This window comes from Protopterus annectens, chromosome 8.part0 (genome assembly GCF_019279795.1).
Source record: "Protopterus annectens isolate FY-2018-M chromosome 8.part0, PAN1.0, whole genome shotgun sequence".
In the NCBI taxonomy this organism is placed as follows: Eukaryota; Metazoa; Chordata; order Ceratodontiformes; family Protopteridae; genus Protopterus; species Protopterus annectens.
In genome coordinates, this window is record NC_056741.1 from 479,999,627 (window position 1) to 480,022,605 (window position 22,979).

A 22,979-nucleotide genomic window follows, 5' to 3' on the forward strand; every position below is an offset into this window, starting at 1 on the left:
TAAATTCCTCCTCCCATCCTTAGCTTTGGGAATCTACCCAAATGTGATGACTGCAACAGTGAAACACAAAGAACATAGTACAGTTGTGTGCACTTACCATAGATATAGATGTTCGAGTGTATTCACTGTTGCAGTCCTGGTTACCCTCCCTCCAGCCCCCTTTCTTCTTTTGGCTACACTTCTACTCTCCTTTACTATGCTCAAAAGCTTTTTGGTGTATTTGCTTTTTTGTTGGAGGTATAACTTTGTATATTTGTAGAGTTAATTGTTTCCTATTAGGGGGATACCTGACATCTGGGGCAAGAAAAACTGATGCATTGGCGTCGGCTGCATGTTTTATACCCCTGACGACCTGACATCATGGAAGAAGGGACAGCAACCAATGCAGGACCCAAAACTTTGTTAATCAGGCCGACTGTGGGCTACTGCAAGCAGATAAACCAAATGTGATGACTGCAACAGTGAATACACTCGAACATCTACATTTATGGTAAGTGTACACAACTGTACTTTATGCTTAATGGAATTTGTGCTTTTGTTTCTCAAATGTTCATGGATACAGCACGAACAACATCAGATAAGCAGAATTATACTCCATTCTGGGAAGGGGAGAATGAATGGATAGGATGATTACTCACAGGGTCAGATTCAATAAAACCTACACCGAGTGTACACTTATGTATTCAAGAACATCACATTTGTTTGTGCTTTCTAGTCACTCAAAAAGAATATGCCACTTTGTGGTAACCTTTATGAATCCCTGTCAATATTTAAAGCTGCAAGAATATTGGTAGGAAAACAAAAGTTTAGGAGGAAGAAGATGTGAGTTATGCCTGTGTTGTCTGTTTACTCAGAACAGTGTACACTTAGTGCAGGTGTTATTGAATCCCAGGAACAGTCTTTGTCTTTCTACAAGCACTACCACCATGTTTTTCTTTCTTCTGCAAAGCACGCACTTCTGCAAGAAAAAAATAGTCCAAAATGAAGCGATGTGCAGAGACAATACTCTGGTTGACTTTCCAGTGTTGTTTTGATCTGCTCTTCCTTCTGCAAATACCAGTCCTCTTGTAGATCCTTGCAAATGGTTCTGCAGCTAGAAACACAAATGAATGGGGACCCCACTCCATATTTAAATGACATGCTTAACTCTGAATTTTACCTAAGGTACAGCCATGACCATGATGCTCCGTCAGTTAGTAGCAGCAGTACTGTTCAGACCTGTGTGAAGACGATGGTCCTGCACATACATACATGCATGTACAAATTAGTAGTGGGAAGCCTCCAAATGTTCTTGGCCAGTATTTTAACTCTTGAAATGTATTAACTGCAGTAGGCTCATGTACATGCATGGTGTCAATCTATACACAGTGCTGGTACCGAGGGGGTAACATTTACTACTGATTTTAATTATAGGCAGTTGTATGTTGGGGAAATGAACTTGGGAGCTGCAGCTTATATCCAAGAGTGATGTGTGCCCCCCCCCCCACACACACACACTGTATGATATCACATTAATATCTTACAGTTAACTACATAAAAAAGGGAATTTACACTTCCTAGCTCTCTTACTGCTATAGGGTGGCCACGGTGGTGCAGTAGTTAGCATTGTTGCCTCACAGCAAGAGGTTCTCCGGTTTGATCTTCGGCTGGGGTGCCTTCTGTGTGGAGTCTGCAAGTCCCCCCTGTTATCTCGTGTGTTTCCTCCGGGTACTTTGGTTTCCTCCCAAATCCCAAAGACATGCTGTAGGTGGATTGCACATTCTAAATTGGCCCTAGGCGTGAGTGCGTGTGCCTTCCGTGGAAGGTTGGGCGTCGGACTGACAACTCGACATTGTAAAAACTCCACTGCCAATCATGAGTAGACAGGTGATCCGCTGTGGCTGGAAAAGCCAAAAAGAAGAAGCAGGTCTCATACTGCTGTAGACACTTAAGCTTTTCAGTGACTAATGTGGAAGCATGCCATGGATTTTAAATTTAGAAAACTGTTAGACTTGCATACTTTTTTGACATGCATTGGTACTTGCATGTTATCGCAACCACATTTTTGCACCAATGCTGGTTGCTTCTCCATGTGTCAACTGGGACTAATGAAGTATGACAAAACCTCACAGACATGTTGTCTTTAATGTGTTCTTGTTTTTAGGAAGGGTTCTCACTTCAACGGCTGAAACAATAAGATTTGAAAAATAGGTTTCCCCATTTACTGCCAGCATCTCAAGATGTCAGTTATGCAAGTCCCCCATTCCACTTAAAACGTGTTCCATGTTCCTTTTTCTCAGCCTTTGCACCCTGAGAACAGAAAGCATCAGGAAAGAAAAGCAAAGCAGTACCTTGTCTAAACTCCTTACAAAGTAATCGGGAAGGGTAGACTGTTAAAACACGATCTTGGTGGTGGGTTTGTAAAACGAGTAAGGGTTTGCATATGTTAGGATTTGTGGCTAGCGTGCTCGAAAGCAGCTGATCTGTTGGAAGTGTGAGTGTGTGTCTGTCTTAACAGTGTACACTATGACTACCCACACACCTTTCAGGCCAACGTACATATATACATGCAGTCACTGTGATCGCTCGCTGAATTCAATGCTTGACGTCTTTCAAGCACGCTAGCCACAAATCCTTAAATTTGAACCCTTACTTATTTTACAAAGCCACCACCAACATCCCAGAAGAGTTTTTCACAGTCTACCCTTCCTGATTACATACCCTTGTTATTGTTTGAGTAAAAGACAAGAAAGTCCAGCACGTCAAAAATTGTGGTTCCAATAACATGTAAGTACCTATATTTCTTATGTGTTGTAAGTGTATATTTCACTTATCTGTGGAGTGAAGTGTAGTGAGTTCCAGATCATGATTGAAGAAAAGCTGTATAACTTTTTGTATATGACTAATACACTGCGATGCTTAGGAGGAATACCCCATCCCTGTGATGGAACTGCTGTGAAAAACTTACAGTAGATATGAAATGTGTTCCTCTTTATCATATGAAAAAGTTATGTTTGTCAAACTTATGAAATGATTACTGTGTGGGGTACTGTTATGTGCATCATTCTAAAGCCATTTCTAGAGTTTGGTTGCCATCTCTGGTTCACAGATCTGTTGTGAAGGTTAGTTTATGTCCTTTATGCTTGTGATTTCTTTATAGTTTGTGAAGCAGGTGTCTGAGTAACAGAGAATGGAAGTGATCAGAGTGATCTGTTCAACCTAATAAATGCTGACTGTATATTTTGAAATCTGTCACTTCTGGCATTTCATGACGTAAAGAATCTGACAAAGATGCTGTAAAATTAAACCCAGTGTTTTATTACAGTGAAAAAGTGCAGATTATGCCTCCGTTTCCAATCGGTTAATAATACAATAGGGACAAAATTAGTTGAAGATGAAACACTAATTTGAATTTTCTTTTTTTAACGAAAACATTAAGATCAATTTCATAGGTTCATAGGTAGGTACTAGGCTATTGGCCCAAGGGCCTACGTAAGCCTAGCCAACAAGGTTCCCTGGCTTATGTCACCCAAGAAAGTTATTTTCCTGTGCCACTGTCGAGCAGAGACACAGAAGTGATCTCCGGGGTGTATTTCCTATTTCCCATCCACTCATCAAGATTTTTCTTGAAGAGTGCTAATGAAGAACTTTGCTTGACATAGACGGGTAGCCTGTTCCAGAGTATGGGAAGTCTCTGGGACAGGAATCTATCCCTCCAGCATGTCCTGATTATTGTGGTGACAAGGTTTAGGTCCCTAGAGCGTGTAGCTTGGAGGGATTGGGATTTCTTTAGGTGTAGCATGTCCAACAGCTCTGGGTTTGACTTAGTTTTATATATTAGGCAGAGATCACCTCGGAGTAGGCGATATGCTACGGAGTAAAGCTGGAGTTTTTTGAGGCGGTCAGTGTAGGGTATTTGTTTGAGGCCAGTAATCCTCTTTGTGAGGTACTTCTGTGGCCTTTCCAGCTGCTGCAGATGTCTTGTGAGGTACATTCCAAAAGGGGCATTGTACTCTGTAATGGGTCTAATGAGTGTCTAGTAGAGGGGAACAATGACCTCTTTTTTTCCTGGATGAGAACCCTTTTATGATGAGGTGTGCCACGTAGAAGGACTTCCTGACTACTGTGACGATGTGACTGTCAAAGGAGAGACTACTGTCCACCTGGGTCCCAAGGTCTCTTATCACACATTCGGTGTTAAGTAGATTGCTGCCTATGTGGTAGTTCATGGGTGCAGAGTTTTTACCAAAGGGGATGACACTGCACTTTTTGGCATTGAGCTTGAGGCCATGGCTCTGACACCAGGCATCTGTCTCAGCGAGGTCCTTGTGTAGGATGTCCACATCATTTGGGGACTTAACTATGGCTCCTAGTTTGCAGTCATTTGCGAACTTCGTAAGCCAGAGGCCTTCTGTGTTAGCCTGTACTTCAGAGAAGTAGATACCAAACAGGAGAGGTCCCAGGATGGAACCCTGTGGTACTCCACTTGTCACTGCTTTGAGGTCAGATTTGGAGTCTGCAACTTTTACAGTGTGGGTTCTGTCAGTGAGCCAGTTGGCAACCCATCTTGTGACATAGGGATTTATACCTAGTTTAGTGTGTTTAGCTATAACTACATATTGGGGTATGGTATTGAAAGTCTTGGCGAGGTCAAGATAGGCTGTGTGAACCACCTTACCCTCATCTACGGCTTTGGTGACTGCCTCAAAGAAGTCGATCAAGTTCAGGAGGCATGATCTGCCTTTCACAAACCCGAACTGGGTGGGATCCAGAGTTTGGAGGTTACCAATGTCTTTGTTTATGAGTTCCATGATGATACGTTCCATGGACTTGCAGACCAGGCTTTTCAGGCTAATAGATCGATAGTTCCCGGGATCAGTGGTGGCTCCTCCTTTATGGAGTGGGATAACTGTTGCTGTGCACCATTCAGTGGGCACAAAGCCTGATGTGAGGCTATTATTAAACATGGTGCTTAAGTGGGGAGCCAGTTCGTTCTGAAGTTCGTGTAAAATGCAGCCTGGGATGTTGTCCATTCCCATGGATGCTGTGTTTTTGGCTTTAGAGAGTGCAGCTTTTACCTGCGTAGTTGTGATTACAGGGACTCTGCATTCTTCCTGTATAGATATGGGCCCTTTAGGGGGTGGGGGGGTAAAGTTAGCACTGAACCTATCTGCCAGGATGTTGGCAATATCAGTTGATTCTGTAATTTTCGTGCCTTTGTGCTGTAACTCAGAGCAGATCTGGGTGTTGCCATCGAGATTCCTGACATAGCTATAGAATGCTTTATGGTTGTCCTTAGAATTAGTGGCGGTTTTGTTTTCGTAGCTAGCTTTGGAGGATCTTATAAGGGATCTCAACTTCTTACTGAGGCTGACCCAGGGAGCTCCTCCACGCATGGGATTTTACTCTCTCTTGCAACAGTTTCTTCCTTGTGTTGTACAGTTTGTTTATGGCAGGGGGCCACCAGATTGGCTTCCTTTTTTTGAAGGCTAGCATCTAGGTTCTGTTTGGGATAGCATGATCCATGCGCTCGTGTAAGTGCTTATAGAGTGTATTTGTGCAGGATTCAGCAGTTGTAACTGTATTGTCCATCTGCATGGGTTCCATGAAGTTCACCACTTCTGTCTTATGAAGCATGAAGTTGGCTTTGGAGAAATTTTTTACTGTGGTTTCTTTAATGGGGGTGGGGCAGGATGTGGATATCAAGGGTGTGATTAGCTTATGGTCAGATCAGACCAACGAGGAGTTGACTTCAGGTGTGGAACACTGGTCACTCATGTTGGTAATGACTAGGTCTAGGATATTGTTGCCCCTGGTGGGGGTGTGGATAAGTTGATCCAGGGCATTGGAGTTTATGAATTCCAGAAAGCATTGAGCTAAGGAGTTTGTACACGAGTAGTTTTCCCAGTTAATGGTGTGTAGTTGAAGTTCCCATTATTATGGTGTTTGGTTGAACCCTAATATTTTCCAGTACATCAAGAAAAGAGGAGTGAGAATCCTGGGGCATGGTGGGGGATCTGTAGCAAGCTACAATTTGGATTGCTGTTTTGCCCAGAGTTAGTTGCACTTGGATAATCTCGGAAGCATTATGCTGAGCAACTAGCCTAGAGGTGTGGATATCTTTAATGAATATAGACACACCTCCGCCTTTGGTGTTTCGGTCCAGGTTACATGGCCGAAAAGTGTGGTATGAGTTATAGCCTGGTAGTGCAGGGGTGCTCTCTGGAGCCTTGAACCAGGTCTCGGTCACTGCACAGATATCGATGTTCTCCATTTTAAGGAGTGCCTCGAGTGAGTGCATTTTGAGATTTAGACTTCTAGCATTGAGTAGCATTACCCTCAGATGTCCTTCAAGGATGCATCTGCAGTCCTTACAAATGGGTTGTCCTGTCGTCAGGCAGCCCTTCGGTCGGACGGATTCCAGAGTCTGGGTCTGGCCTCGGCTGGTGTTGCACTTCACCCGACGTCATAGCTGCAGCTCTTCGGGTATAAAGGCATCAGCCGACGCCATTTTCCCCAGTCTTTCTTGCCGCGATGCCTTTATACCCGAAGAGCTGCAGCTATGACGTTGGGTGAAGTGCGACACCAGCCGAGGCCAGACCCAGACTTTGGAATCCGGCCGACCGAAGGGCTGCCTGACGACAGGACAACCCATTTGTAAGGACTGCAGATGCATTCCTATTCGGACATCTACATTTATGGTAGGTACAAAACTGTACTTTTTTGCTTGCCTGTTCCTTTTACGGTGGTGAATTTGTTATTTGAATCTTGCATAAAAAATGCACTATAGGAGCAGCAAGAGCCTTAGCCAGTATCCGGAATCCCAGGGGTGACAAGTGCAGGCCATCTGTGGCAAAGCATCGTGGTCTGTCGACCATGTCAACCCAAGCAGACAGATACTGGATCCCCTTAGAGTGACACCAGAAGCTTAGCCAATTGTTGAAGTCAATCATTTTGTCCTTGTACTGCAGTATAATTCTGGGCGATGGCAGAATGCTACTCAGGGCTAGGGTCATACCTGCCTGGGCTACAAGATCGGAGAGCTCTTCCATGTCTCTTACGGGTATGTTGTTTTGCCTTATTGGCTGTGGTTGAGTGGCACACTGAGTTTGTGGGCTATGTGTCATTTGGGTTGTGTTGGGGGAATGGAAGTTACTTGCGTTTCTGCTTTGGAGGTCTCTCTTGCTTAGATAGATTGTTGTGAGCCTCCGCAAATGTTTTTGTGTTACTATGTGTGGATTTTGGTGGTGTAGATTTAGTGAGACTATGTGATGAGTGTGGTGTGGTGCAAATGTTTACCTTCTCCTCATGACTGTCAAGTTCAGTCTTGGTTGGAGAGAGCTTTACCTCCAATTTGGCTAGATAAGTGCATCTCTCACAGGTTGTAGTGTTGGGTAGTAGGAGGAGAAGGTTGTTTGTGTACTGTCTTGTTGGATTCTGTAAGTATTTTTGTGACCTCTATGTTGGAAGCTATATTACTGGAACTATTAGGGCTTGTGAATTTCTTGACTTACACAAGTTTTTATATATATACTGTTTATAAGTTCAACATGCAGTAGTAATTGTTTCTAGACAAGCTGTTAACTTAGACATGTGAAAGCAGAAATCAGTTTTCATTCTTTGTAGTAAAATTGAGTGAACGCCATCACATTCAGTGATTGCTAAAATGTAATTTTCAAACCAGATTGTTTACTGTTTTGTTATGGTTGTACCTGTAAAATGTACTCTAAATGATGCTTAACCACAGATATTGATTTGTAGCTTTTTTGTGTTATTGTAGGAAAATTAAGGTGTTTCCTTGATGTGATTTCATGCCCCACATTATGATTTTGTGTACTGTATGTATGCATTTTGTATGTAAGATGTTAGTGGGATTTTACAGTTTTGCAAGCTGTAAAGAAAGACATTTGGTATATTATAGTACAGCAATAATATAAATAGCAAATGTAAAACACACCTGCTGCAATACATCTGTGTTTTTCTTTGATATATTGTCACTTTTATTCAGAAAAATGCCAACTAGAATTTCTATACAACCCTTATCTGTGAAAGTTTTTGTCAGCTACACTAGTGCATGGTATTCAGGACTGTATTAGTTTTGGACATCTTCACCTGGATGTTTATTAGATTTTCATTTTTTTCTCAAAAGTATCTGCCTATGGATGAAAGTCTAGGACTGTACTGAACGTATGCATTTAAGTCAGTTTGTTGAAAGTGTAGTTCATCAAATTCTGTAATTGCTTGGAGTGGATGAAAATGTGTGCTGTTGAATGCAGGGAATGTTGAAAGCCATGCAGTATTGTTTGTTAATTTAAGTATGGAATTTATTGTCAATGCCTTTGGACGCACAAAACATTTCCACCATGCAGGGGTGTGTGTGTGTGTGTAGCTGTGTTTGTGTAGCTGTGTGTGTGTGTGTGTGTGTGTGTGTGTGTGTGTGTGTGTGTGTGTGTGTGTGTGTGTGTGTGTGTGTGTGTAGCTGTGTGTGTGTGTGTAGCTGTGTGTGTGTGTAGGTGTAGTTACTGCCAGGGTTACATAAAGGGATAACATTAGTATTTGTGGGTTATGGTTAGAGTAAGGGCTAAGTATAGCATGTGTTTAATGTTGTGTATGGGTGCTAGTGTATGTTCTTGTTTATAGTGACAGTGTTATGGAAAGGATTTTTCTAAGGTATGGTGCAGGGTTAGGGCTGAGGTTAAGATTAGCACACCTTAATAAGGTGTTGTGGGGTTGGGGTAGTTAGGAGGTAGAATTAGTTAAGGATACAGCTTGGAAAGATGAAACAAATTGTTCACATATTAATTTTTCTGTACTGAATCCTGAAAGAATAGTGGTGCACATTTGACTGGTGAGCATGACTGCTGAAAATCAAGCCATGTTTCTAAAATGGAATAGGGTGCTATTCTATTTCCTCCTCAACTCCTGCTCCTCCAGCTAAACCGGGCTAATTTTCTGACCTGCTGAATTAATTCAAGCTCTCTTCTCATGTTGTCTGAGGCACAGTTTTTTATAACCTCATTTCAGGGTTAGCTGGCAGTTATCTAATATGACTCGGTAGTTATAAAAATCTTGACAGGTTTATTGAATTAACTTCTCAGTCAGAAAGGTGTGTATTCATTTTCTAATAGCTTTGTTAAACTGAAATATTGTGATAGCAAACAGCATTGCTTAATTGGTAAAACTGCTAACATTTAGACATGAAATGCCAATTTTAAATTTCAGCAGAGTCATAATTGCCCTTACCTCTTTGTATCAGAATGTGTGTTGAAGTATCTTTCTGGGAAACTTGTTTACTGCAGCATCAAGTATTTGAACTTTTTACCCTGTATGTTTAATGACAGTCTTGACTAAAATCATGCTGTCATCACTGAAAGAATTGTATACTAATTTTTGACCTTTACCTCATAGGAAGTGGATGCCCTGCTGAGTGAAAATGAGATGTTACAAGGGAAACTGCATAGCCAGGAAGAGGACTTCCGGCTTCAGAACAGCACTCTTATGGAAGAGCTGTCCAAGGTACTTTTAGCAATTATATATATTTTTGAGCAATATTAATAAACAACATGCTGATTTTGTTTGGAGCACCAAACCACAGTTGGTTTCAGGTAAATGTGAGTTGCAGAGAAGTACAGCATATTGTATATATATGTCGGTGCAGTGGTGCGTTGGTTGTGTTGTCGCCTCACAGCAAGAGGTTCTCTGATTCGATTCTCAGCTGGGGTGCCTTCTGTGCAGAGTCAGTATGTCTTCCCTGCATTCATGTGGGTTTCCTCAGGTGTTCCAGTTTTCTCCCATGTTACAAAGACATACGTCTGGAACATTTCTTCCCGGGCCTCCGCTGAAAATTAGCTTGGTTCCAAGTCCGACCTTCTTGTTAAATAAGAATAAATAAATAGGTTCGTAGGTTGGTACTAGGCTATTGGCCCTAGGGCCTATACAAGCCTAGCCATAACAATTCCCTGGCTATTTCTTCCCACAGTATTTACTTCCCTGGACCTTTGTCTAGCAGGGCGACTGACGTGATCCCCAGGGTGAATTTCCTATCTCCCATCCAATCATCAAGGTTCCTTTTGAAGAGGGCCAAAGAGGCGCTCTGCCTGACATGTATCAGCAGTCTATTCCAGAGTAAAAATATATCAACACATTTACAAGTGCATCAGCTGTACAGCAGAAAACATAACCATGAGAAGAAACTTAAAACTGCACATATTTAATATGAGCATACAGGTTAATGTAAAGAAATAAAGTATCAAGGGATTCATTGTGGGCATGTTTTGTTTGCTGGGCAGAAAAGCATCATGCATAGTCTGTTCTGAACTAAAAGAAATTAGCACATGCTTTGAACTTGTTCAGACTTTACTATTGATGTCTTCTGGTATTAACCTTGATACAGAACCAAGAGCCAGAGAGCAACTTTCCATTCTCATTTTAACTGTGGTTCTGCAGAGCACTTTGTGTAATTAAGGTCGTCAGCCTTATTACCCAACATTTGTGACTGTTTATATTTCTTAATGACTTGAGGCATTTATAGAGTCATTATACTGAATGAGTGATGACCTAAATAAGCGGTCTAGGGTGTAGGAAAGAGGCTGTTAGTCTTACTGCTGGGGCTTTTTTTTTCTGTTTGTTCCTTTAGGGTTAATAGAACACTTGCTTTGGTCTTGTATTGTTATTGCTGTTTCCCCTGTCTTTTGGGGTTATCAGTCTAATCCACATAATTTTCTGTGGGGATGCAGATATGCAGTATGCCAGTTTGTTCTTTCCTGTGTGTGATTGGAAGACATTCATCACATCCTATGCTGCAGATGTAGACCCTCTCTCCTTGGCTTTCAGTGAGTAAGAGACTATGCTTATGCTCTGATGCTAATTCCAATAACCTTTGCAAAGACTGGTGTTCCTTTAAGGCCCTTAGACCCTACTTCCAAAGCAATGCAGTCCAGTGGTTGTTGCGTATTTCAGAACTGTTGTCTGTATAGTCATTTCTGGATGCTTTATCTCTGTGACAGTAACCTGCCGCTTATTTGGTGGATTTCATCCAGATCTTTTTTTGGGGCGGGTTGTAAATTATTAGCTAATAAACTTTCATGTGCAACAGAACCAAAGGCCATCTTCTCCAAGGGTCAGCTTAAAAAAAAAAAATACTTTGTGATTTTAGATTTTAACACTTTCTTATTGATATATTTAGATGCTTAAAATAGTAAGCTTTTCTTTCTGTTTTTTTATGTGTGTGTGTGTGTGTGTGTGTGTGTGTGTGTGTGTGTGTATATATATATATATATATATATATATATATATAAAGAGAGAGAGATATGATGGGAAAGGGAAAATGACAACTTGTGTAAGAGGAGAAGGATGCACAGAAAGTGGAGCTGCAAAGGGGTATGTTGCACCCACTGAAGGAGACTTTATCATAGGTCCCACCTCCTCTGCACTGCAGCCACCACCAGGTCCTCAAGCTCAGGACGGCAGCTTTCCAGACTGCCATGCCACAGAGTGCCCATGGGGGTGGAGCAGCCACTTCCACCCTGTGGAATAGGCCCAGGACAAGCAAGGGGGGTGGTTGGAGATCTCTCCCTCACCTGTCTCAACTGCAGTCAACGTGCCCCAAGCTCAACTGGATCTGCAGAAGGAGATGAAAATAAAAAAGGAGACAAGGAAAGGAATTGAGCATTTTATAGCTACTGCCTTTGTTTCACAGAGAAAAATGAGAACACTAATATTTTTATTTGGTATTTTTAAACTGGCAGTAATTAAATATATGGTAATTATCATGCCAATAAATATTGATATTTATAGGTTGTTAGAGGTCCGTTTGCATTGGAAAATTTGATATTTTAAAAATCTTAAACAGCTTAGTTGGTTAGAACTTCAAAACCAGATACTTTTTCAACAACTTATCATCCATAAAATATTACATCAGCCCACCAACACTCCTATTCTCTCAGTAGCCTAATCTCTCCCTATAGTAATCTCACTACCCTTTGTTCAGCGAAATAAATTACAAGTAACCATCCAGAAATCCTTTAACAAAGCAGGAGACCACCTCTTCTCTAATTCAGTAGGGAGACTCTGGAACAGGCTTCCCAGCAATCTACGATTACTTTCACCATTACCACTCTTCAAGAATCCAATGAAACTACTCCTTAAAACCCAGTGGCTTTGCCCATGCACTAACCCAGATTAAAACTAAATGTGGTATTACTGTTTTCATCCTCATTCAATAACCAAACCTAATTACTAATGTCGCTCTTTGGCTTTAATCTTCTCTAGTCTTCTAGTGCCTGCAAACTACCCTGTATTACATAAAATAAGATTATTCCCCCTATTCCAAGCACCTGCATTTCAGCCTTATATGTATCTCTTTCTGTTTTTCTAGTGGGGTATACTCCTTAACATACCCAGTAACCACCTTAATCCATCTCGCCTTTCCTTCTTTTCTCTAAGACAAATGTCTATCCCTTTATCATCTGCTTAAACTGGGGGGGGGGGGGACTTTCCGAAATACAATCAGTGAAGAAAATGTATATGAATGTTTTAATTGATGTGTTTTTTGTCTTCTGTCTTTATTGTCTATTTCATTTTTTTCATTTATTCTTTGTAATATTGTTACTTAGCATAGTTTGAAGCTTATCTCCCCGGGCCTCTACTGAAAATGGACATGTATCCAGTTGGACTAGCCCGGTCAACAAATGTAAAATAAATAATAAATAAATAAATATTTTTGTAATACTGGATTTCATTAATCATGACTGAAGAATTTTGTGTATTTCTGAATATAAAACTGACATCTTTCCATATTTTTGGTGTTCTTGGTGACACGTCGGCTTTGCTGTATTTCATATACTTGTAATATATCACTGCCGTAACCCTCATTACAGAAGTAATTGATCTTTGTTCTTCATATTGATCACTGCAGCAGTACCCTAAGCTTATATGGGTTATATCCTGGATAGACTGTAACAGCTGGCCAGCTTCCAAAGCTTTGAGATACCTTCCACATGCCCAAACTGTGCATGTCATTGCAAGCTGAGCTGACTAAAAAGACAGGTTTGGACCCTAAACCTTTCAGAGCTTTTCTGCCGCTGAAGAGAGCACTCCTCTGCAGGCTTTTGAGGATTGAAGGTTGACTTGTGCTGTTCTGTTACTGGGCAAATAAGTTCCCTTTGAGGAAAAACCTTCCACATTATTTTCCATATCTAAATTTACTTTCTTGTTGAGGGAAATATATTTTAAGCAAGGAATATTTATTTCTATTTACTGTCAGCAATCTTGCTGTATATTTTAAACTGGAACACACTTTTGTGTTGGACAGTTTAAAAGTAGATTTGAACATTCTAAAACCATTTTTTTCTGTGGGTAAACTATATTTAAATTCATTTTTGGGGCTTGTAAATAAAGTGTATTAAGGTACTTTCACTGAGTTTTTACTCATGAAAGGAATTTATACTAATTTTTAAATTTTATTGGTGTGTGCTGCTTAGTTTCTTCGAGAAAGGTGCACCATTTTTGGCTTGACTGTGGAACAAAATACCGTTTCCACAGTCTGTCCTTATTCCAACCACAAAAAATAAACAGTTAACTAAACAGCATTTGCCACCCTACTAGGCTATTTGCCTCCGACGCAGGTGGGTGACTTTGGTGTGGCCAACACTGGTTCCTGAGACCAGTCATCTTTTTCTTCAGATCCCATTGATTTTGCCCATACAGCCATATCCGGTGCAGCTGAGTCCCCTCAGTGGACATGGGAGAGCCACTGTTGTCTGTGTTGGGAGAAGGGGCAGGGAAGATGCCCTTATTTAGCCAGGATGTTGTGCCAATCTCTGGGAAGCTGTTGCTGCCATTAATATCCTTTGTCTTTTCTTTCCTGTCAAAAATAAATAAATAAATAATCATGTATATTCTGTTGTTCCAGTTTTACTCGACAGGAGTAGTCTGTTAAGTCTCGCTCAGTCTTGTACATGCTACTGTCCCTTATTTTTGGGTGGTTTCTAAATAGAGAAGTAAGGGCTTCCTCTTTTCCTGAAGAGATTCAAGAAATTGAATTTGGAGAGGAATGTGCTGTGAAAGATGCATTTTTTTTCTCCTCAGATTTCTGATTCACACTGAGAGGAGAGCATATTATTCAAATCTTCCTATTAAGGATTCTCTTTCTCTGAGACTGTTTCCAGAATGTGCCAGTGATTTTAGTGGGATAACGCTTCTCAGTCCCACAGAATATACTATGAAATGCTGCAACTGGATTTCCCAGAACCACCTCCCATCCCCCCAGTGCTACCAGCATCAAAAGATATGTTTGTCCAGCCTGTAGTTTCCCCTCATAGCCAGCATTAATTCCAGACCTGACCCAGCAGCTGCAGCATCAGTCAATCCACCTGCTGCCAAGTTTTTTGTTAATTCTAATCCTTTTCCTTATGTAGAGGATGGTGAAATGATTGATAAGCTTGTGGGAAAACTGTATGATTCAGCAATTTTAATTTTTAGAATTTTTAATTGTCAGGCTTGTATGTTAAAGTTGATTTTGACTAATTGTAAAAGTATGAGGAATGCTTTATCTGTAGTTCTGTCCTGTGGAGAAAAATGTCCCTTGTGTAATTCAGTTTCTTCTGTTTCTCTGGTCCACTTCTCTTTGTTTAAAGTGTGTTCTTGACTCTGTAGTTTCTATGTCCATAGCTGTTGCCACTGGCACTGTGTTGAGGTGGTTTGCCTAACTGCATTCTCAGAACTCCTCTCCCCCAGATGATGATAAAAATGAGATTTTAAATTCATGACCCTCTGTGGTAGAGATTTTCAAAACATGTAATGGGGATAAGCTGAAACAGGGAAATTTCAGGATGTTCTTCATCTCACATTGCTGCAGTCCTTACTTATGGGTAGTCCGCTGTCCTCGGTCGGCCCGAATACCAAAGTATTAGGCTGACGTCGGTCATGGGCGCACAGCCCTGACATCAGAGCGTCAGGGTATAAAAGCGCATGACCGACGTCATATCCTCAGTCTTTTTTGCCGCATGGTCCGATGCAGAAGCAGCGTTGCAAGTGCCGTTCGGCTTTCTGAAATTTTTCGTTTTCGGAGTTTCAGACATACCAAGTTGGGCTAAGTACCCCGTTGGGTGCATTTTTGTTTTTTCTTGCCTCAGTTATTTACCGGATGTCAGAAAAAGTGAATAATTGTATTTCTTGTGGGAAGCAGATACCGCATAGGGATTACCACTCGCTTTGTATCCCTTGCTTGGGACCGAGCACGTAGTTGGGTGTCGGTTTTGTGCTAGGTTTAATAAGCGCACTATTAAGAGAAGACTAGATTGCGCTAGGTTAGTCTTTGGCAAACGGTGTAATTATAATATGCCGTCGGATCCTCCAACGCCCGCTTCCACGAAGAAGCGTAAAGACAAATCTGTAAAGCCTAGACAGGATGATTCGTCCATTTTGGACGCCGGTCCTTTAGAGACTGCAGTGGTACAGGTGGATCCGGCTGAAGTTTCTGTTGAGTCTCAGGGGGAAACCTTGATTGTACAGGATGTGCCTTCACAGGAGTCAGGTCAGGCTGAAGGGGCCTCTCAGGTTACTATTCTCCCTTCTTTGCCTAAGGGGGTTAGGCCTTCTGCTACTGTTTCTAGGGCTCCTTCTAAGGGCAGGTCTGTTTTGCCTTCTTCTGGAGTTAGTTCTGGTTCTTCAGGGTCTGTACCTAAGAAGCATATGCTTAAAATGGCAGAAGATTTGATTACTTTAATTAGAGGTTTCATGCCCCCTCCTGATAAGAGGCCCAGGGTAGAGCCAGAGTTGGAAATTTTGGAGCAGGCCTCAGATGATTCTGAGTCTTCTGCTGAAGATATTCAAGATTTTCCTCCTTATTCGGATTCCGATGCAGAGGATTCTACTCCTTCTGCTTCCCCTCCAGAGGATTTTTCATTTTCAGAAACCTTACACTCTATGAGGGAACATTTTAAGTGGGAAGGACAGGATTACTCAGATTCCAGAAAGAGGCTTAGAGAGTTCTTGTTTTTACCACAGCACAGACCCTTGGCTATTCCTCCTGTTTGGATGTTGTTCAGGATGTTTTCTCGGAGGCCTCATTTAATCCAGATTCTATGCCGCCTGCACCAGTTAAACCGGACAGGTATTATAGGGTACCTGAGGCTCATAAATACCTATATAAGAGTCCTAGGGCGGACCCAGAAACTATTAGTCAGGGGCCTAAGGGTGTTAGGGCTTCTGTTGTAAAGAATCCGGTTCCTCTAGATAAGGAAGCTAGAGCTTTGGACAGATGGGGTAAGAAGGTGTACACCTCTTCTACTTTAGCAATGAGGGCTTTAAATTGCCAGTTTCATATGTTGAAATATCAGAATTTCCTCCTTTCTCAGCTAAAATCTAAAGTGGATGCTTTGGCAGAGGGCATAGAGTGTAAAGAATTGCAGGATTTGGTGCATGTTTCTGAACAGGTGGGGAAACATTCTTTGCAGTGTGGTTTTGATGCTTTGCAGGCTTCTTCTAGAGTGGCTGCCACTGGTTCAGTTCTTCGTAGGCATGCCTGGCTTAAGGATCAGAATTTATCTGAGCATGTTAAGTCTAGAATTCTGGATGCCCTTTACAGTCCGAAGTTTTGTTTGGTCCTCCTGTGGAGTCTGTTTTGAAGAAAATGGAGGACAAGGCTAAGTCTATGCAGACTGTTAAAGATTTTTTGCAGGTTCAACCTCCTAAGTTTAGTAGAAATTGGCCGGCTAAGGGGTGGACGTACCCTTCTTCTGATTCCCAGTCTAGGGGTAGATCTAGGCGTGGTAGGGGCAGAGCTCAGAGTACCTTTAGGCCTAGAACATGGAGTTCGCCTGCTCAATCTGCTGGTGAGGGTAGGGGCCAGTCCTTTCGTAAACGGGCCCAATGACCTGCATTTTCAGCTGCCAGATTCTTCTTGCCTGGCAGCTCCTTTGGGAGGAAAGCTAGCTCTCTTCAAGCAAAATTGATTTTTAATCACCCAAGACAAATGGGTGTTGGACATTATAAACAAAGGTTACAAGTTTTATTTCCATACCTTGCCTCCTTTCAAAGGTATGCCAGACATTCCTCCTCGGCAAAGGATGGAGGCTCACAAACAGATTTCATTACTTCTTCACATGGGAGCCATACAGCCAGTTCCTCCTTCAGAAGTGGGTCTAGGGTTTTATTCCCGCCTGTTTCTAGTACCAAAGAAAGGGAACACGTGGAGACCGATTTTGGATTTATCTCTCCTCAACACTTATTTGGACATTCCAAAGTTCAAAATGTTGACATTACAACAGCTTTTGCCTCTGCTGGGAAAAGATCACTGGATGGTAACTCTGGATCTAAAAGAGGCTTATCTTCATGTTCCTATCAGGCCCAGATGCAGGAAGTACCTGCGTTTTCGAGCTGGAAATTTACATTATCAGTTCTCTGCATTGCCCTTTGGCTTATCTACTGCCCAGAGTGTTCACAAAGGTTCTGGCTCCAGTGATAGCCTTTTTCAGGATGGAAGGAATACAAATTTATCCTTATTTGGACGATTGCCTGATTATTGCACAAGACAAGGACGAGCTTCTTCAGCATCTACAGTATGTGATGGTAGTGTTAAGATGCCTAGGGTATTCTGTGAACGAAACAAAGTCCAGTCTAGTACCCTCGCAGGACATGTGCTTTCTGGGTGTGAGACTGAATACAGCTTCCCAGATGGCCTTTCTGACCCCGGACAAACAGAGAAGTCTTTCACTTTATTTCCATCAAATGTCTCTACAGTCCAGGCTGACTGCAAGGACAGTCCTTCAAGCCTTGGGGTTCATGGCATCTTGTATTCTGGTGCTTCCCAATGCCAAATTGCATATGAGGAAGCTTCAATGGTATCTCAAAAATCTATGGACACAACACTGCCAGGATCTAGACACTGTCATTCAGATAATTCCTTGCATTCAGAAGGAATTTTTGTGGTGGGCTCAGGAATGTCACCTAAACAAGGGACTCTCTGTGACCCGACCAGAGGCGAGTCAGATTCTAACGACGGATGCCTCGGACAAGGCTTGGGGAGCACACCTCAATGGAAAATGGGTGCAAGACACGTGGCCTGCCAGACTTCAACATTTGCATATCAACTTGAAGGAGATGTTAGCAGTACAATTTGCATTGATGGCTTTCAAGGATTTACTTCACCCAGGGCAGGTGTTGATTCTAACAGACAACACAACTGTCATGTGGTACATCAACAAGCAAGGGGAACTCATTCACCCTCTTTGCAGACAAGCGATGATTTTGTGGGAGACAGCTCTCAGTTACAACCTCAATCTTCAGGCAAGATTTCTACCAGGAGCACAGAACTCCTTAGCAGATGTATTGAGCAGACAAATAGTGGATCCTCACGAGTGGAAATTGGATCCTCAGGTATTTCAAAGGTTGACAGTGTCATGGGGAACTCCAGACATAGATCTGTTCGCTTCTCCACTAAATTACCAGTTGCCAAAGTTTTGCACAAAAAGGTTTCATCCCACAGCTTGGAAGGTGGACGCTCTGTCATTCAGTTGGAACAATCTTCATGTATATGCCTTTCCACCTCTACCTCTTCTGGCCAAGGTTCTCTTGAAGGCCAGACAAGACAAGCCATCCATGATCCTGATAGCACCGGATTGGCCTCGACAACACTGGTACCCACTACTGAGGAGTTTGGTCCGAGAGCCTCCATGGCCTCTGCCTTTGATTCCACACCTTTTGTCTCAGGAGGGCAATCACTTTCTCAATGTCAGAATTCAGTCTCTGCATCTAACAGCCTGGCATATTCTGTTTTAGATTCTGGAGGTTCTCAGCTTCCACAGCAAGTTTTGAATGTTATTTTGGAGGCCAGGAGGCCTAGTACAAGGAAAGTTTATGCTGATAAATGGAGGAGATTTTTTATTTAGAGCAAAGGGAAGGGCTTTGATGTTTCCAAGCCTAATTTGAGTGCTTCCTTACAATATCTTACTGAGTTATTAGACAAAGGTTTGTCCTTCTCCTCCATAAAGATTCATGCTGCAGCCATTTCGGCTAATTATGACTGTGACCCTCCTTTATTCTCTCATCCTTTGTTTAAGCAGTTTCTCAGAGGGGCAAAGAACATAAGACCCCCGTGAGCTCCTACTCCTGCTTGGGATCTCAATTTTGTGTTGGAAAAGCTTACTCTACAACCTTTTGAGCCTGCAGCTACTGCCGAGTTAAAGTATTTGTCATGGAAAACTGCTTTTTTGTTGGCCATTACTTCTGCAAGAAGGGTTTCTGAATTACAGGCCCTTATGGCAGTGGAGCCTTTCTTGATTTTTCATAAGGATAGGGTATCTTTGCACTAATCCTTCCTTTATGCCTAAAGTGGTTTCTAGTGTGGCCTTAAACCAAACTATTCATTTGCCTACTTTTTATGCAAATCCTCAAAATAAAGGGAGAAGATTTTGCATACTTTGGATATTCACAGGCAGTTGCGTTATTATTTGAGCAGAACCAAGGAGTTCAGACAGTCTCAGCAGTTGTTTGTTTCTTTTGCTTTGGGTTCACAGGGTAGACCTGTTTCAAAACAAACTATTTCTAAATGGATTGGGTTTTGTATTTCTTTTGTTATTCCCATCATGGTAAGGAGATTCCGACTGGAATCAGACCTCATTCCACTAGAGCTACTGCAACTTCTACTGCCTTTCTAAGGGGTAGCTACAAAGGATATTTTGGAAGCAGCCACTTGGAGTTCAGTGCATACTTTTTCTAAACATTACCACCTTCCTCTTTATTCTAAGTCTAGGGCTGGATTTGCCACTGCAATATTACAGGGCATTTTAGCAGCCCCTAATGCTTTATGATTTTTCCAACCTCCCTTTCCCGTTGCTTTGGGATTCTACCCATAAGTAAGGACTGCAGCAATGTGAGATGAAGAACATAGTACAGTTTTGTACCTACCATAAATGTAGATGTTCGAAGATCCACATTGCTGCAGTCCAATTTTCCCTCCCTCCTTCCCTCTGTAGCTTAGCATGGTTATATGGTTTGGGTGATGGCTGTAGTTGGGCATATCTTTTGGGAAGGTACTCTGTTTTTTGGCTATGGCCTTTCTTTTAGGGCCTTCTGACATCTGGGGCAAGAAAAGACTGAGGATATGACATCGGTCATGCGCTTTTATACCCTGACGCTCTGATGTCAGGGCTGTGCGCCCATGACCGACGTCAGCCTAATACTTTGGTTTTCGGGCCGACCGAGGACAGCGGACTACCCATAAGTAAGGACTGCAGCAATGTGGATCTTCGAACATCTACATTTATGGTAGGTACAAAACTGTACTTTTCTTTTACCCCCGGGGGGGGGGGGGGGGGTAAAAAAAACCCTGAAATTTCTCTAATTTTTTCCAAGAGATTTTTCTGATCCCTCATACAGGTTTGGCAAGAAACACAACAAAACAGTCTCTCAGCAAAATGCTGGTAAACAGATGTTTAAAAAGACAATGGCAGGGAGGTACCAACAAGAAAGCAGGAACCAGCCAGAACTCAGGACATTTGTATAAGTCATGGAAAGGACCTTGCCCCCCCCCCCCCCCCGGTTGTTCCTTATCCTTTCAAGAAAGTTATAATCTCCATTTCTGTTTTTGTTAATAGATTGTTTTAGACATGTGGGTTCTGAGACTTATTCAGTAGTGTTAAAGATGGAAACTCCATGTTCATTCCAGTCCTACAGAACATGCTTTCTCAGGTGGTAATAGAAACAGTTCATTGTTCCCATTTGCAAAGCAGTTTTTATTCCAAAATATGTCTGATGCCAAAGAAAGAAAAATCCTGGAGACCACTTCTAGATTTTCTTTCTTAAAGCAGTATGCGATAGTGCCCAAGTTCAAAATGCATTCACATCATAATCTGTTACCCCTTCTTCCTCACTTTTTTTTTTTTTGGTAACCTTAGATGTGAAGTTGTTCAATCTCAACGTTTATTCTTACACACGGCCGAGTTGGCCGCTTTACTAGCTAAAGATCTCAAAGTAGCTCGAGGCCAGGCCCCTATCCCATAATGCTCTATGTCCTACCCCAGATCTAGTTTTCGCTGCAACTGATTGCAAGGTTGTCAGAGAGCTCGGGCCAGTAGATTTTCTTTATTGTTTTTGTTTTAACTAATATTCTACTTATAAATCTTATAAATCTTTAAATAACTAAAGTATTTTCCCTTTTGATAACTTTTGGGCGAGTTAGCCTCTTAAATTCTTACTTTAAAGTCATTTGTTTACAGAGCAGTTGCTCTTAGGCCTTGGCCATTCCTTGGTTTATATATACTTTTATAGATATAAATATATATATATATGTATATATATATATATATATATATATATATATATATATATATATATATACGTAGGAGTGTGTTAGTTGTTAGTTCTTTGCATTTATATCCTATAGTTGTACAGGGATCTGGCAACTTAGGACTGCTAATAATTTTATGTGTGCAGTGTGGTTAGTAAGTAACCGTATTCCTTGACAATGAGCTTAGCGTGTTTGCTTATTCCTGTTTCTGTAGCTTTAATATGTCTGATCTTAAGGAAAAGCAGAAGTCTGGCTTCAAGAAGTGTGCAAAATGCGGGCAGAAAATGTCCATTACAGACGCCCATGTAAATTGTGTTTATTGTTTGGGGCCTGTTTCCCTCTAGGAGGTTTACTGTATCTGCCATTCCTTCAGCAGTAGAGTTTTATTAGAATGAAGGAAGCTGGTAGATAGAGGCTTGCTGAAGCCAGACTTTCAAGAGACTTTGGACCAGACCTCCCAAGCCTTCGAAGGTGTCCTGGGAGCCCAGGTCATCGGCTCCAAGCCTTACTGTGAAGATGCGGTCGCCGGCTCCGAAGTCTTTGGAGCCGTTCACTGAGCAGGTGTTTTGGAGCCGGTCCCCTGTCTTGGAGCCGGTCTCCGAAACTTTAAGGTCACCCATCCTTTAATCGGTGGTGTCTTCAGTTCCTTCGACTCGTTCTTCGAGGACTGTTTCTGATGTGGATGTGGACCGGGTGGTGCAGATGCTTCTGGAGAACCCGGCACTGGCTAAATTGCTATCGGCCTCAACCCAATAAGGTTTGAGGCCTGAGACCATCACACCGGCTGTGACTACTCCTCCTCCGAGCTGAGCAGGGCTTTTGGATCCGGAGGAGGAGGATCTGATGGTTGTGGAGCCTTCAGAGCCGAGGCCTGTTCCTGTGCCTTTGGTTCCATCAACCCTGACATCTTTGTTTCCATTGGAAGAGTCTCAGAGCCGACACTCTCGTCACTTCCAGGGGGGAAGAGTCGAAACAATGCGTCTGTTCCGACCCTTCCTCTTGGGGCTTTAGCGCAGATGATGAGCTCAGCTCCGTCCTCTGATTCAGAGCCCATTTACTCGGCACCGGGGAAGTTGGCGTCTTTTTCGGAACCGCCGGCTTCCTCGGGTCGGAGCAGTGGTGCCTTCGATGCCATGAGGAGGGTTATGTCGTCTTAAGACACACACATCATCAGGTCCTTCCTCTTCCTCCCCTAAAGTGCCGCTTTCTGCCTGTACATTGCAGGTCCCTATAAAGCGTCGAGACCCGGAGCCTCCGGTAACCCCATTGGGTGACCCTTGCTCTGCTGAGACCTCACCAGACGCACCCACTGATGAGGTTCCCAGGAAGAGATTATGCAAGAGGAGGCATTTAGATTCCCCACAGGAGTTTTTGACATCAGACACCGACTTAGAGGAATCGGAAGGGTCCCCACGGTCCCCCTCGGAGGATATCTCCTTTGAGGATATCCTGGAAGTCCTGAAGCAAAGGGATGACTGGCAGTCCGTTAGCCCTTCTGAGGATGAGTTGGTGCTCCTGAAGGCCTTTGGGTCTCAACCTTCCACCTCCTGAGTACCTCCGCCCTTCGACACGTTGATGGAATTGGTTGCTCGAAGGGCGTGGGAGTCTCCTGATACTATGGAACCGGTCCCTAGGAGGCCCAGCAGTTTATCACCCCCCCCCCCAAGACAAGATGTTTCTCACTAAGGGAGTCCCCGTTGATGCCATGGTG

The 22,979-nt window shown here is 42.5% G+C and overlaps 1 protein-coding gene across 3 annotated transcripts in view; it reads left to right on the forward strand.

The window, feature by feature from the left end:
- The window catches only part of GRIPAP1 (GRIP1 associated protein 1), a 2,851,684-nt gene that overhangs the window by 416,173 nt on the left and 2,412,532 nt on the right, over positions 1 to 22,979 (forward strand). For all 3 annotated transcript variants that reach the window (XM_044080007.1, XM_044080009.1, XM_044080008.1), the window contains exon 5: positions 9,388 to 9,495. In XM_044080007.1, coding sequence (XP_043935942.1) covers positions 9,388 to 9,495 — 108 coding nt within the window. The remainder of the gene's footprint in view (positions 1 to 9,387; positions 9,496 to 22,979) is intronic.